This window comes from Bos javanicus, chromosome 14, assembly GCF_032452875.1.
Source record: "Bos javanicus breed banteng chromosome 14, ARS-OSU_banteng_1.0, whole genome shotgun sequence".
Lineage (NCBI taxonomy): Eukaryota > Metazoa > Chordata > Mammalia > Artiodactyla > Bovidae > Bos > Bos javanicus.
This window is the reverse complement of record NC_083881.1, coordinates 2,519,802-2,533,979: the sequence shown is the minus strand read 5'-3', so window position 1 is coordinate 2,533,979 and position 14,178 is coordinate 2,519,802. Positions and strand designations below refer to the sequence as shown.

The 14,178-nt window shown below is 60.3% G+C and overlaps 1 protein-coding gene across 11 annotated transcripts in view; it reads right to left on the bottom strand.

The window, feature by feature from the left end:
• SLC45A4 (solute carrier family 45 member 4) overlaps positions 1–14,178 on the bottom strand; it is a 72,105-nt gene that overhangs the window by 51,809 nt on the left and 6,118 nt on the right. The window contains exon 1 of one of the 11 annotated variants that reach the window (XM_061438499.1): positions 13,979–14,159. The exons of the other annotated variants lie outside the window; for them this stretch is intronic. Coding sequence (XP_061294483.1) covers positions 13,979–14,054 — 76 coding nt within the window. The 5' untranslated portion in view covers positions 14,055–14,159. Of the gene's footprint in view, positions 1–13,978; positions 14,160–14,178 lie in introns of those variants that run through there. 11 annotated transcript variants of the gene reach the window in all.

The following is a 14,178-nucleotide window of genomic DNA, read 5'->3' as shown; positions in this document are numbered from 1 at the left end:
AGGGTCCCCCAGACCTGGACCCCGACATCCTGGCTCCTGGGACGCCACGCTTCCAAGATAGAGCACGGCAGGCTCTGCATAGATACAGGGGGTCAGCATCCGTGAGTCCAAACACCCTGGAAGCAGCTGAGCTTCCGACCTCAAGGTGGGAAACGGAGCGGAGACGTGGGTGCCAGGCCTGAAGCACGTGCGCAGCCTCCGCCCACGGCCCCCCCTGGAGAGGGGGTTACACCGCAGCAGCGCAGGCCTCCGGGCCGTGAGGACAGTTCTGGAAACCCCCGCCACGTGTGTGGCAAGGGATGCGCTGGGCAGGTACTCAATCATAAGGACCCCAACCACCCAACACCGGGAACCAGCTAGCTCCCTGAGAATCTGAGCTACTGGACAGGCTCTACTCTGGGCGTGAACAGCCCAGAACAAGAGGGTGCTCTAACAACGACTACACCGTTAGCTTTACGAGGATTTTGACCCAGGGTTGTCACTAAAAGTGATAAAGTTATTGTAAAAGCATAAATTTAGCTTACGGATTCTACTTGGTTATCAGAACCAAGTGAAGCCCCTCTCTGTAAAGGCAGGCACGGAGCGGCTGACCACACCTCCCCTGTCCGGTACCTGCCCGCCGCTAGGATGACCCTGGGATGACCCTTGAGGAGGAGTGGGCTCAGAAAACAGGAGAGCGGGGCGGGCAACTCGCCAGCTGGCCACGGGGCTCCCTCTGACCCTCCACCCCCGCTTTCAGGTGCCTGGAGGGGAGGGACCTGGCCAAGACCAGGAGGGAGCCTGTGTCCACGCTGCCCGCCTGCCAGGAGCCGCGTGCGACAGGGCTAGAGGTCTTAGCCGTGGCTGCCACAGGGCAGGGGCTCCCCCGTTCCACCATGACCATCCTGTCCCTTCCCCAGCCCTCACAGGGACACCCACACGACACCGGCCCGCAGGAGGGGCTGTGCCTGACCCACGTGCTCGCCTGTCTCGGCCAGGACAGACCCACGGCGTGGCGCAAACTGCGCAGCCTGGGACCTGTGGCTGGAGCCGGACACGCGGGCGCAGCTGTGGGGCCGGCACTAGTCTCCACACCTCCTCAGGCCCCAGGGCTCCCTGCAAGTGGCACAGGCTGGGTGAGGCGGGAATGAGCGGCCTCCACCCCAGTCCGGATGGCCTCGCCCAGCCTGGCAGGGCAGCCCCGGCGGCGCGAGCTGGCTCCGCGTGGGCCCAGCACCAGGCAGCCAATACTGTGCACCATCGATAAGCCGCCCAAGCTCTGTTATTTTACAGTTTGCTACATCCAAACCCCAAAACCTCACCACCAAATGACCCTCCAATATCCTGAGTTGTATGCAGAGCCTTGTGGGGGTAGGGAGCCAAGCCCAGGACCCCCAAGGACACCATGAGTCTCCGTGCTGAGAAGAGCTGGGGGCACTGAGTGCTTACCCCCTTGAGAAGCAAGCAGCAGTCCCCTCTGAGCAGGCTGAGGTCTAAGTCACCCCATCCCCCGCCAGCCCCGGATTCTGGGCCCCCTCGGGCTTCTTGTGCAGCGTCCTAGGACTGGCACCCCGGGACACACGGGAGAGGCAGCAGCAGGAGAGACAAACGAGGACGCCGAGAAGGTCTCGGGTTCCCCAGAACTGCCGGGTCGATGCCAGCTCTGAGTCTGCCGAGGCATTTAGGGCAATCCCTGGCCCCGACCAAAGAGGGCTTCGTCCCCTCGGTGCTCAGCCACAGGGATCCTCCCGGGCGACCTCTCCGTAGCTTAAAGGCACAGTGAGAGGTGGCGACGCAGACAGGGACTCACACTCAGTTACAACCCTGGCGGCAGCGCAAGGTCAAGGCAGCCAGGAGGAAAGGCCACGACGCTTGGCGGTCGGCGCCCAGCCCTCGCCCGGCACACGTGTCCACGCAAGGCAGCACCTCCGCTGTACGGTCACGCACGTGCTGCCTGCACCTGCGCCAGGTACCACGGCCGAGGAGAGCGGTGGTGGGGCGCCTCCTGTGGCCTCGACGAGGGCTGACGTCACACCCCATCCCCGGCTTTGACTATGGCCACAAGAGCTCTGGGACTCAGTGATGACAGTGACTTTCTACAGGGCAGTTGTGAAAATGCTGAGGTTCGTGATCTACGAAGATCCCAGGAGAGCTGGGCGGCCCAGCGCAGGGCCCCCATGTGGCCGGCAGGCTGCAGGGACGTGGGCAGGTGCCGGCCTCCCAGGCGCTGGCCGGCTCACAGAACACCCCGGCACGCCGGGACGGAAAGTTGGCCAGGGCTGGCGAGGACGTGTGGTGTCTATAAAAATGTTCCTCCCGGGGGAGCCTCTGGAAACAGAGACTCCGAGATACTTTCATTCTTTTCCTTATTTGCCACTCTGAAAAATAAGCTGTTCTTCCTATTCTGAAATGGAATACGGTCAAAACCTTCTCCAGTGATTAGTGACCCAAAGGAAAAGGTCACCAGATCCAAAATATGCCTCGTTTGGCCAGGGGCCCGAAGTAACTCTATTCTGTTTATTTGGTTTCTCTCCTGGGGGATAAAAGCGTAATCCAACGCCAAGTTGGCCTGTGCTCGTCCGAGTCCTGTGAAGACGCCGAGACTCAGGAAGCTTCTTGCTCCCTCCAGCAGGTCCTCCTGGGCGCGGCCCCCGCCCAGGCCCAGGGGCTCATCTCTGTCCCCAGGGGCCTCACAGGGGAGAGAGTCAGCACCCTTTCAGCTGCAGCCATCCGGGGTGTCCACCCTGCGCACTGACCCTCCCACCAGGACGACTGCAGAGAACAGGTGACCGGAGAGGCAGAACCAGAAAGAGGGCGGTAAGCGGGACTCAGGGTCAGCCTGGCTCCACAGCGGGTGTCCCCCACCCCAGGAGGCTGCCTCCAAGCACAAGCTCACCATCCCTGGGGGTCCAGCAAGGGAGAAAGGACCGTGGGTCCCCGCCTACCCCACCCGTGGGACCTTGGCCCGATGGCTTCTGCAACAGCAGCCGCTGGGGCCATGCCCGACACCCCAACATCTCAACAGACCTTCCCAAGTCAGGGACCCACCTATCACTGTGAGCTCAGAGCCACAGCCTCACGCACGGCCGGCCCTGCCGGGGCTGCAGCACAGGCGGTTCCCATGTCCGTCCATCCTTCACTCCAGCATCGCTGACTGCCCCATCCAGGGCGATGGGCCCACTGTGCGGCCCAGACCCACATCTCGGTGTGGTGCACAAGGACCCACTTCAGAGGACTCGCTTCCAGGCCGTGAAGCCCACGGAGCCGCCGGCCTCCCACTCCGTCCTGCCAGCCTGCGTCCCCTTGGTGCCCTCTGCACCCACGTTCACTGACGGCGCTCCCCAGGACGGGCACACGGGGAAGGCCGAGACAGAGGCTGGCACTGACCGCTGCAGAGGCAGAGGAGCAGCACCAAGCGCACGGGCTTGCACACACTCCCTGAGGCCCGCCTGACGGAGCCCAGAGAGTCTGTAGTTGTGACATTTCTGTCTTCCCAAAACGGTGTCTGAAGACGCTCGATCTTGAGTTTGAGCAACACTTCTAGAACCAGTGAGGGGGCTTTTCAGCCCCTGACGTCAGTCCACAAGCTGGGTGTCCACAGCGTCTCAGGCAGGACACACCCAAGGCCGCCTGAAGGGGTGGGGGTGTCACGTGGGGGAAGGCGGGTGGGGAGACCCGGGGGGCCCTCCTTCTGGGTTTCTCCTGAATGAACGCTGCCTCAAAGGCACAAGGGAGCCCAGCTTGGCTTCGGCCCTTTGGGAGCCCCTGGGCTGTGCCCCCTCCCAGCCCAGGGAGGCAGGAGTCTGAGCTCATGGCCCCTCTGGTTTTCAACTCTGGGCCAGAAAGATGGGGCTTGGGCACAGACATGGAGGACCCGCAGAGGCTAGTGGCAAGCGCCCCTCTGCACTCCCGGGGAGCTCCTAGGCTGGGGTGGGGGGCAGCCCCCATGGGCACTCACTGGAAACAGACCACAGCAGGACACAAAAGCATGCGAGCTGCAAACGCACCTTACTGCACCTTTACAGACTCCTAGACCAGCTTAGAGCCTTTCCAGAATAAGTCACCGTTCCCAAGCAAGTGCTTCCCCATCGGGCGCAATGCAGTGACTGCACGAATCTGCAGCGGACCTGTTTCCTGCCCACTGTCCCCGCGAGACCCCGCTGTCCCCTTAGCAGCAGTCCTGCCTTGACACTGCTGTCTTCCCCATGCGCACACCTGCCCCCAGCAAACAGAACCAATTGCCTTTCACAGAGCACTCACAGCAGGGTGCGGCTAGCCCTGTGAAGGCACCTCCTGGCCAGCCGCCAGGGGTGGGGTGCCCCTCGTGGGGTCAGCATCCGTCCCTGGACACTGAGAACAGCAGAGAGGCACAGGGCGGACAGGGACCCAGGGCTGCTGCCCGACCTGGGCCAGCCGCTGCTGCTCCAGGCTGCGGGCACTGTCCCTCCTCCCCCATGGCCAGCAGCTCTGATCCCGTTCAGAACCGCACACCGAGGGCACCACTATCAAAGGACAAAGGCCTGCAGGGCCTGTGGGAAGCCTGTAAATGATGAGCGAGAAACTCAGCACACCACCTTACTCTCTCCTCGAGACTAATTTTAACAGGGAGAAGACATAACCGCAGCTACAAACCTGCCCTGGCGGATATAATTTACAGTGTCATGACTCAGCTGCCCTGGCGACTGACAGGTGAGGTCACCTGGAGGCTCGGCGGTGTTTGCACAAGGGAGCCCGCATCCAGCAGGGCCAGGAAAGCCGGCTGCGCACCGCCCCCGGAACCACCCTCCTGCAAGGCCCGCTGAGCTCCCCAGGGCTGGCCCCCTGGAGAACCCTTCATGGGGCGCCTGCATTTCCCAATGTCTCCCGGGGTGCACGGAACATCCTTGGGAGTGGAAGGATGGCCGGGCTGGCGCAACAGCCAATTAAAGGCAGTTAACTACAAATAGAAAAATTATGTATTTGGTTAAAGAAGTTATTCTTTGGGGCATCTGGTTAAGTCTGTCAAGAAAACACTTTGGGGAACTTCCCCAGTGCCTCCACTGCGGGGGGTGTGGGTTCAATGCCTGGTCAGGGATCCCACATGCCAGGCGCTTGTGGGCACCCCCACCAAAAAAAAAAAAGAGAAAAAACTTCAGACCATAAAAGGCTCACTGTGCGACTCACTGCACCACCCTCCCCGAGGGCTGCAGCGGACTCACGCTGGGCCAGGGAGTCAGGCTGGCAGCAGCCTGGGCGCCTCTGAGCACCAGCTGGCTGCTGCCTGCAGGATCCCAGGCGGGACGAGCCCCTCGGTCGGCACACTGCCCCACTCCCTACCGCGCTCACAGACCTGACCCCATGCTCGTGGCCCAGCACGGGGGACACAGCAGACAGCGGCTCGGCCACCTGCGCACGCTTCTGTTCACACACCGCCTGAGTCCACAGCCCCAGCCAGGACGCGCAGCCAAACGCGCCGGGCCAGCCCAGCTGCCGGCCCCCGCCAGACTCCTGCCCAGCCACACGGCCCCACACTTGGCGGTGCTGGCTTTGCCCTGCATGACGACACACACTCCTGCCCCGACCCGGGTGTGCACGGGCCTGGGAGGTCCTCTCCTGCCGGAGCGCATCCCTCCCTCCCGGGAGCCGCCAAGCCCCTCCCTAGTGCTGCATTCTCATGCTTCGTGTGGGTGCGTAACGGCAGCTGAAACTCTGAGCGGACCTCCTGGGTGCCAACTACTGTTCATGGCGCTTTGTGTGTGCGAGCTCGCTCCGTCCTTGCAACAGTCCCATGCAGTAAACGTTCTTAGCCCCAGTTTGCAGATGTGAAAACTGAGGCACTAGGTCGCTTGCCCAGAAGCTGCAGGATGGTGACTGCTGGGCTCTCAGGGGGACAAACAGCAGCCCGGCCGGCGATACTGCGTCCCAGCGCTGTTGTGAGCCTGTCAACAGTGTCACTGCTGGGCTGGGAAACCAACGGACACTGGCGGGGAGAGGCCAGAGCCCCATCCTGGTCTTGCTTTTTCGTGGGAACCCTCCGCCAAAAGCAGGGGTCAGGCAGTCGGAGACTGGCAGCTCACAGGGTAGGCCGGGCGGGAGGCGAGGGCCAGGCACGGGGCGGGCTGGTTCCTTTCCAGGCGGAAATTGCAACCTGGCCCGATCAAAAGTCTTTAGTTCAAAACGACCTCTACTTCACCTTTCACACAGGACAGACAAGCATCAGAGTGGAGCATAAAGTCACAGAGACGTGATGTGCCTCATGGCTTCCCGTGAGGACGGGATTCTAATCTTCAGGGCTGCAGACGGGGTAGCAGATTGCTGAGAATGATCAGGGACGGCTGTGTGCTCTTCATCTGAAGAGTATGAAGAGGCGGCGCTGTAAGCGGCGGGGGGGACTCCGGGTTTGCCCAGCTGAGAGGAGCTGGGCTGGAAAGGATCACATGGCCGGTCTCGAGAGGAAATAAGTGGCTGCGTGCCAGAGACCAGAGGGGTCCCTCTGCAGAGGGGGCCTGGAGGAGGCCCATGGGGAAGGCTGGAGAACACCCCAGGCCCTCCTGTTCTGTCAGAGCAGAGGAGGCCGCCCCTCACTCCTCTGAATCGGGAGCCCGCCAAGCAGGCCCAGCGGACGCCTGGCACTGTAGCTTCAGACCCTCCATCACGGTCCTAAGAAACACCCTGTCCCTCATGTCATCAATGAAAAGGAGCTGGTGGGGCAACTAGAACCCTAGACATCCTCCAAGGAACTTGAAATAAAATACACATTACGATAGTAGACTGTCATACACATTGCTGCTGCTACTGCTGCTAAGTCACTTCAGTCGTGTCTGACTCTGTGTGACCCCATGGAGGCAGCCCACCAGGCTCCCCGTCCCTGGGATTCTCCAGGCAAGAACACTGGAGTGGGGTGCCATTGCCTTCTCCAATGCATGAAAGTGAAAAGTGAAAGTGAAGTCCCTCAGTCATGTCTGATTCTTAGCGACCCCATGGACTGCAGCCCACCAGGCTCCTCCGTCCATGGGATTCTCCAGGCAATAGTACTGGAGTGGGGTGCCATTGCCTTCTCCGGTCATACACGTTACATATGTGTAATTACGTGTGCTATAGCATGTCACACTATGCACTTAGATAAACAATGCTATACACATTGCTTAATACGCACACGAAAGGCAGGGCACACTGCTCTACCCAGGACCGCCCACAGGCCCTCAAGTCCTTACACCACGGAACTGCAGTGCGGCCGCCCTGGGCTCCATGTACAGGGAACCTGCAGGTGCAGGGGGCCCACTCCCCAAACCATGCACACATCTGGCTCTAGGGTAACCACATCAGGGGCAGCACAGGCAGAGATCTAACCCCATGCCCCTCTCGAGACCCTCTCGGGGCCGACGCCAGGGCCCGTGAGAGCTGCAGCTGCAGGCCTGACCCTTCCACTGCGGCTTGGCTGGGAATTCCACCCGCCACCCCGAGCCTGATCTCAATGTGACATTGCTCAACGCTCTTGGACAACCTTGACTCTCGGAGGCTCTCGCTGCTAATTTTAACTACCCTACATTCCCCACAAAGTGAACTGGAGCATCCTAACGTCACGGGCACGACAGCATCCCCGGCAGGCGCTCTGCCCACAGCTTCCAGGCTCTCCAGGGCCCAGGATGGATGCCTGAGTCCAACGGGCGGTCACTGCTCGACTCGTCACGGCAGCTGGGAAACACCACCAGCCATCACCTGGGGGCTGATCTCCAGCCCAAGGCCAGAGCTAGCCACTCCAGGAGACAGAGCAGGCAGCCCACCTGGCGGGTCCTTAACCTGGCTCCAGACAGGGCCTTTTGGCCCACATCCTAGGGGTGCCAGGAGAGCTGTGAGTACCCCCTAACACACAAGTAAGATGGTGTTTCCACATTTTTGTGAGAAGGAGGTCCATAGCGTTCAGCAGTCTCAGAAGATCCATGACCCAACTGGATAGAGAACCACCCTGGCTGGGGAACAGGGAGCAGGGCGTACATACAGTTACTCAACCGGTCAGGGGCATTGTTGCTGGGATATGGCTGTTACATCATCTTCTCATAACTTTTTAAGGTCAGTCCTTCCTTTTGTAATTTCCTTTAGAATGCAGTTGAGCAATTTAGGCAGAAACAAACAAAAGGCAGATGAAACAGAAACCAACAGGGGCCAGCCCTGATTGTTACGGAGCTGGGCATTTATGAGACACACAGACGTGCTGACAGCAGAAAGATCAAACCACCATTACTAGAGTCGATCCTAAAGGAACAGACAAAAGTACAAACCACTGTAAGTAAAACGACTGTCATCCTATCAAATGAAATAAAGTCAGCCCAGCAAGCCTTGATGTCTGTAGAGGAGTCCTGAGTAAATGTTATATAGTTGGCTTGCTAGGGTGATAATGAGCTTGTTTTGAACCTTCCGTATGTTGTATTAGCTCATTCATTTGGAAAAGTAACCCAGGACAGAGCTGGGGAGGGATGAGTGAGGAAAAAAACAGGTCAGCAAAACACAGGTCTCACGTTTCATAACCAAACACAAGCCGTACTCCAGATAACACTATAATCTGATCTGTACGCCGACTTCAAACGAGGAGTCTGGGCATCGCTGTCTCCCTCAGACACAGTCTGGCTCTTCCTTCCGCGCCCGGCTCCAGGCCGTCTGCCAGGTGCTGCACCCCCAGTTCAGAGCTAACCCAGGCCAGGCTTTCTTCCCTCATCCAGCCTCTCACCGTGCCGCCAGCGCACACGCATCAGCCCAGCGCACATCCATCACCCTGGCGCACACGCATCAGCCCAGAGCACACACGCATCAGCCCGGGGCACAAGCATCACCCTGGTACACACGCATCACCCCAGCGCACACGCATCAGCCCAGAGCACACGCATCAGCCCTGGCACACACGCATCAGCCCAGAGCACACGCATCAGCCCCGTGCACACGCAGCAGCCCCGTGCACACATCAGCCCCAGCGTACACGCATCAGCCCGGCGCACAAGCATCACCCTGGCGCACATGCATCAGCCTGGCACACACACATTAGCCTGGCGCATACGCATCACGGGGCTCAAGCTGCCCTCAAGTTGTTCCAAGGCTGCCCTGCATATGAGGGACGGAGCCCGCCTGCAGCGCTGGGGAAGGGGGATGGGACCTGTGCATAAGGGGCCTAAACCCCAAACCCACTAGACTTGGGCTGCTCAGGACGCTGTCCAGAACCCAAGCCACCATAAACCCACAGCTGTCAGCTCCCACTAGGACAGCAGGCGGCAGGAAGCTGGTCCCACAGGCAGGCGCCCACGCTGACCCGTCACTGCAGCTTGACCAGGCCCCTCCGTGGAAGGCCACCCTATCTCCAACAGACTCTTCCCCTCACGTGGACTGCTTGCTTCTCCCGGTGCCCCTGGGCCCATGAGTGGAAGGCTCCCAGCGGTGGCCAGGCCCGAGGTGGGATGTCACCCCCACTGCTGTGTCCCTGAGCCCCGCCTGCCCCCCCATAGGGACCCAACTCCCTGGCTCTGCCTGTGGATGCCACCTGCTCCCCACCACCAGCAGGATGAGACAGATGCAGCCAGACCACCCACCTGCCATCACCCCAGGGCATCGGAGCTGGCAACCCCTGCGACCTCCACACAAGTACGAAGGAGGGAGTCTGAAATGCTTGGTCAACTGATCATCACGTCAAGACAAAACACTTCAGCCTTCAAACTGACCCTCGGAAGCAAGACAGTAAGCAGGAAGTGTAGGCAAATCTGGGTCGTCCGGGTGCCCTCAGGACCCGGAGTCCACCTGAGACATCAGAACCCGGCACTGGGCTCCCAGGCGTGTGGCCACTCTGGTCAGCGTTAGGAAAACGGAGCATAAAAAAAAAAAATAGAAAACGGAGCCTAACGGCAACTCCATGTAAACCGAACATGCAGGCCCTGTTTAATGTAAAAGAGCGACTCACCTACCAGTGTCGCATCTACAACATAGAAGAAACACACAGTGCTTGCTCCAGAGTATGAGATGGAACCGCAAAGGTGCCCGGCAGTGGGCCTTGTGGGATCCCTTGGGACTTAACTTTCAGGGGTGTCAGGAGAAGGCAGTTATGCTGGGAAAGGAATACTGCATGCATAAAAGTCTTGCAATTAAAAAAAAAAGTGTGAATCCAGACAAGATCTTCCTGGGGTGGAAATGTGCAAAAAAAAAAAAAAAGAACGGTTTGAAAAAAAGGTTGAAAAATCCTGGTTTGGGGCTTAAGACCAGATTGTGGTAAAAATAAGACTCAGCCAGGCCAAACTCTGACCAGGGCCCTGGGCCCATGGGCCAGCACCTTTGGGTCTCCCCTGCACCCTGCCGCGGCAAGGCATTCCACCAGGCCAACAGGCACAGGCCTGCCTCCGCCCTTTAAAACACGGGTGAACGGTCAGGTCGGGGTCACCGGACACAGGTCCCAAACGCCCACTACAAAGCTACCACTACCTATCTGCCTTTGCCTACTGTCACCGCCCTTTGTCGGCCTGTGCCCAGCGTGAGGGCAGCTCCCTTGGGAGCCAGTCGTGAAGGGCCCGTCTCCGGGAGCAGCAGGGGGATGGGGGGCAGGCTCGGCCTGCCAGGCGGGCAGGACACAGGGGCCCTGCCGGTCCCGGTCAGGACCCATGGAGCCCCGGGGGAGCTTCTCCAGTGAAGGCACGAGTCAGCACTAGTGCCCCCAGTGACCAGCCACCATTCCAGAACGCCTGTCGTGGGGACAGCGTGGCGTGCGGTCGGTGATGAGCCAGCTGGACCCAGGGGCCTCCCTGGACGCCACCCCCTACTGCAGCCTCTGCTCCAGCCCCTCGCTGAAGGGCCCGGGGAACAGTATCTAACTACATCTCCTGAGTAGTTGAGCTGTTCTCAGATGTGAACCGCACCCCCCTACCCGCCAAACGGAAGACGTTAACTCCCTAAGCCCATGAGCACACAGCCCCAGCCCTCCCGAGCCTCAGATGATAAGGGTAACCCGAGACATCATCCTGCTCCCTCACGTCAGCCAGTTGGGGAACAAGCCACTCACTCCTGTGACCATCCCTCACCGGGCTTTCAGAAGGGCTGTGCTGAACTGGGAGCTTGGGGTTCTCAGTTAGGGGAGCCATGGCCAGTCCCTAAATAGACGGACTTCTCATGTGAAAAATGAGGCTAGCCACTGAAAGGCTGTTTTAAGTTGAAATGTTATCAGGAGCTGTGAGTATTAGCGGCCGGGCCCTGAGCCAGGGCTGGGCCTGATGGAGCCCCGCCCAGTCCCCGACCTGTGGCTGCAAGAGGGGATCCAGGGCAGAGAGACAGAGCAGACACCTTCCCTTGGGGACGCGGGGGCAGGAACTCACCGAGCAGCCTCAACTTGAGCCCGTCTCCTGAACGCCTGGGTGGGGTTGGGGGGAGGCCCACCACAGTGCGAGCACGTGGAGACCCTGAGGAGGGCAGCTGGGAAACCAGGCCAGGAGAGCGGCTGGGTGAGCGGGAGGGGCACACTGACCAGGGCAGGGGGCTCGGGCAGTCCATGGCCAGTCCACGCGCCTCGCTGTGCACGTGCTGAAGGCAGCTCCTCTCCACGGGCCACGCCGTGGTGGGCACGGCACAGAGCCATGAAGGCTTGGCGGGGCCTCCTCCCCCGGCATGTCTCTGTGGCAACCCGGGCAGGTCGTCACTAATTAAAGTGAAGCTGGAGGCCCACTCCACTTCCACCACGCAAGGCCACAGCAGCGTTCTCATGCCCGGACAGTCGGGCTCTTTCTCTTCCTGAGCCAGCCGTAAGAGCCTCCGCTTCCGAGAAGCCCTCCTGAACGGGCTCGGGTGAAGGTGATGACGGCTCCCTGGAGCGCTCGGCCAGCACTGCGTCCCCTCGTCTGTGTGCTCCCCTTCAGCTCTCGCCTCTCGGCTCAGATGAGAGCTGCTTTTGCATTTCCCGCTGTCCCTAGTACACTTTCCAGCAGAGGCACTCAAAAGACAGAACTCCACGTGGACTCCTTAAGCTCTCTGGGCCTGTTTCCTCATCCATAAAGTGGGGACAGCACCCTCCCGTGCAAGAGTGCTTGGCAAATTCGGAAGTTACCTCCGAATTTTAGGTGGCACCTCGCACAGAACCTGCCCACGGTCCCCACATACAGGCGCCTGATAAAGACGCCCGAGGCCCTTCCAGGGGCTGTGAGCACCCACAAATACTCAGAGGATGGGCGGCACCTGGGCACATCGCTGCCACCCGGTGACCCCTGTTCATCAGGACTACCAAGGAGAGCCCCCCAGGCTCAGCGCGGATGGCCTCGCTGAGGGTCCGTGGTGGCCTTACAGCTGCCCCTGCCCAGGTCACTTAAGTCAACAGCATAGAGGACTCCTGCCAAAAGCCAACAGGGTTGGCAGAGCGGCAGGAGCAGTCCTCCAGCCCTCTCTCATGGAGCCGGCCTGCCACGGGGCAGGCCTGAGACCCCAGGCCACATCTGCTAAAGGGCTCCAAGCCCTGGCTGAGCTGGGTGGACAGTAATAATCCCCAAATGGACAGGTTCTAAGGGGCCACGAGGAAATCCACATTAAAACTGGTAAACTTTCCCCAAGTGGTGTGGAAACCAGCCGGTGCTCCGGGTGCTCCCTGCCGCTTGAGGCAGAACCAAAGGCCTATCTGACCTTCACAACCACAAACCACCACCTTCCACTGGCTCTTATCCGTGCACAGCCTCTCCGCACAGGCGGTTCCTATGCCCAGGGACTAACCAAGGACTAAGAGTCAGCCCGTCTCTGAGACCTGGCCGGCAGCGGCCAGCCCACCTGCCCCCACGCTGCTCCTGCCTCCTCTCCTGTTCACAGCATCGGAGTCACCACTGCTGTTCACCCGCTGGCAAAGCAGTCCCCACCCTCACCTGCATTTGGTGAACGACAAGCATTTCGCCCTGTGAAAATGTACTGATGTTTTCCAAACGCTGTCACAGCATGAGAGAGAAAGTCACGTTCCCCAGACTTCCAGAAACACGTATATTCATATGGGTGGAGGCTTCCTGCATCCCAGGGCTCATAATGCCATGCGGGAGACCCAAGACCTTGGGCCCAGCACCCTCATCGGTGAGGTCCAAGGTGAGCTTGCGGGCTTGGCCACTTACTGTGTGGCTCGGGGTAGGTTGCTTGACCTCTCTGTGTGTGCCCCCTTCTCCTTTCTGTTACACATAACACAGCCCTGGCCACATGGTTAGAGGAGGAGCCGAGTGCTCTGCCCAGGAGACCCAGCCCTCAGGGCCTGCTAAGTGCCAGGAACAAACCCACATTATGCTCCCCAGGCCCTAACACAGGGGCTGGAGCGCCGAACTGTGGGCAGCTTCTGGGCCAAGGTCACCCAGCCGGGGCCGGCACCAGCACGAGGCGCTACCGTGTCTCTGCTGCAGACGGCGGTACAGGGCCCCTCCCGATCCTCTTAAGAATTGAGAACACTTTCAACATCTGAATAATTCGAGGATGAGCCAGCTCGACGTGTTTTAAACAGCACTGAGCCCTCTCTCAGCTGCACTGTCCCACGAGGTTTGCTGAGCCCCATGCTGGCAAATCCAAGGACATGCTGGCCTCAACCCCACAACCCCCCCACCCCTGACCGAGTCACGGCTGCCTGCAATGGACATTCGGGGGCGGGGGGCAGCCCTGGAAGGCCCGGCTCCCTCCGGCAGAGGGTGGTGGTGTCCAGGGTGTGAAGGCCAGGCTTCCAGCTGCCGGCTTTTACTGTAAGTGATGCGAGGAAGCCCGCCGGTGACGCCAGCACCCCACGTCCCCGAGCAGGACAGGCATGCCGAACCCCTCGGTGTGGGGTCACCTGGACATCCTGGTTTCCCGCGAGCAGCCCAGGCCTCTCTCTAAGCCCCTACGGCAGGGGCCCTAATCCTTTAGTACTGAGGCCCAAACGGCCATGAAGATGTGAACGTGGATCTGGGCACAGGGGTCTCCACAGGGCGGGGGAGGCGGCACAGCCTGGCCCACCACCTCACCCCTGGGATGCACCCCAGGACCCTCGGATGGGGCCATGCCTCGCTCCTACCTTCCCTTATCTCGAGAAACCAAGGCTCGGCCTCACGCTCTGAGGACACATGTTGCCCAAGTCCAAGGCGAAGCATTCCTAAGCGGATTGCTAACGGCGGGACAGGACGACGGCAGGCTGACCCACATGACCGGGGTCCACAGAGCTGGGAGAGCAGCCAGCCCTCCTGCCCAGCACGAGCACCAGCAGCAGAGCCCCCT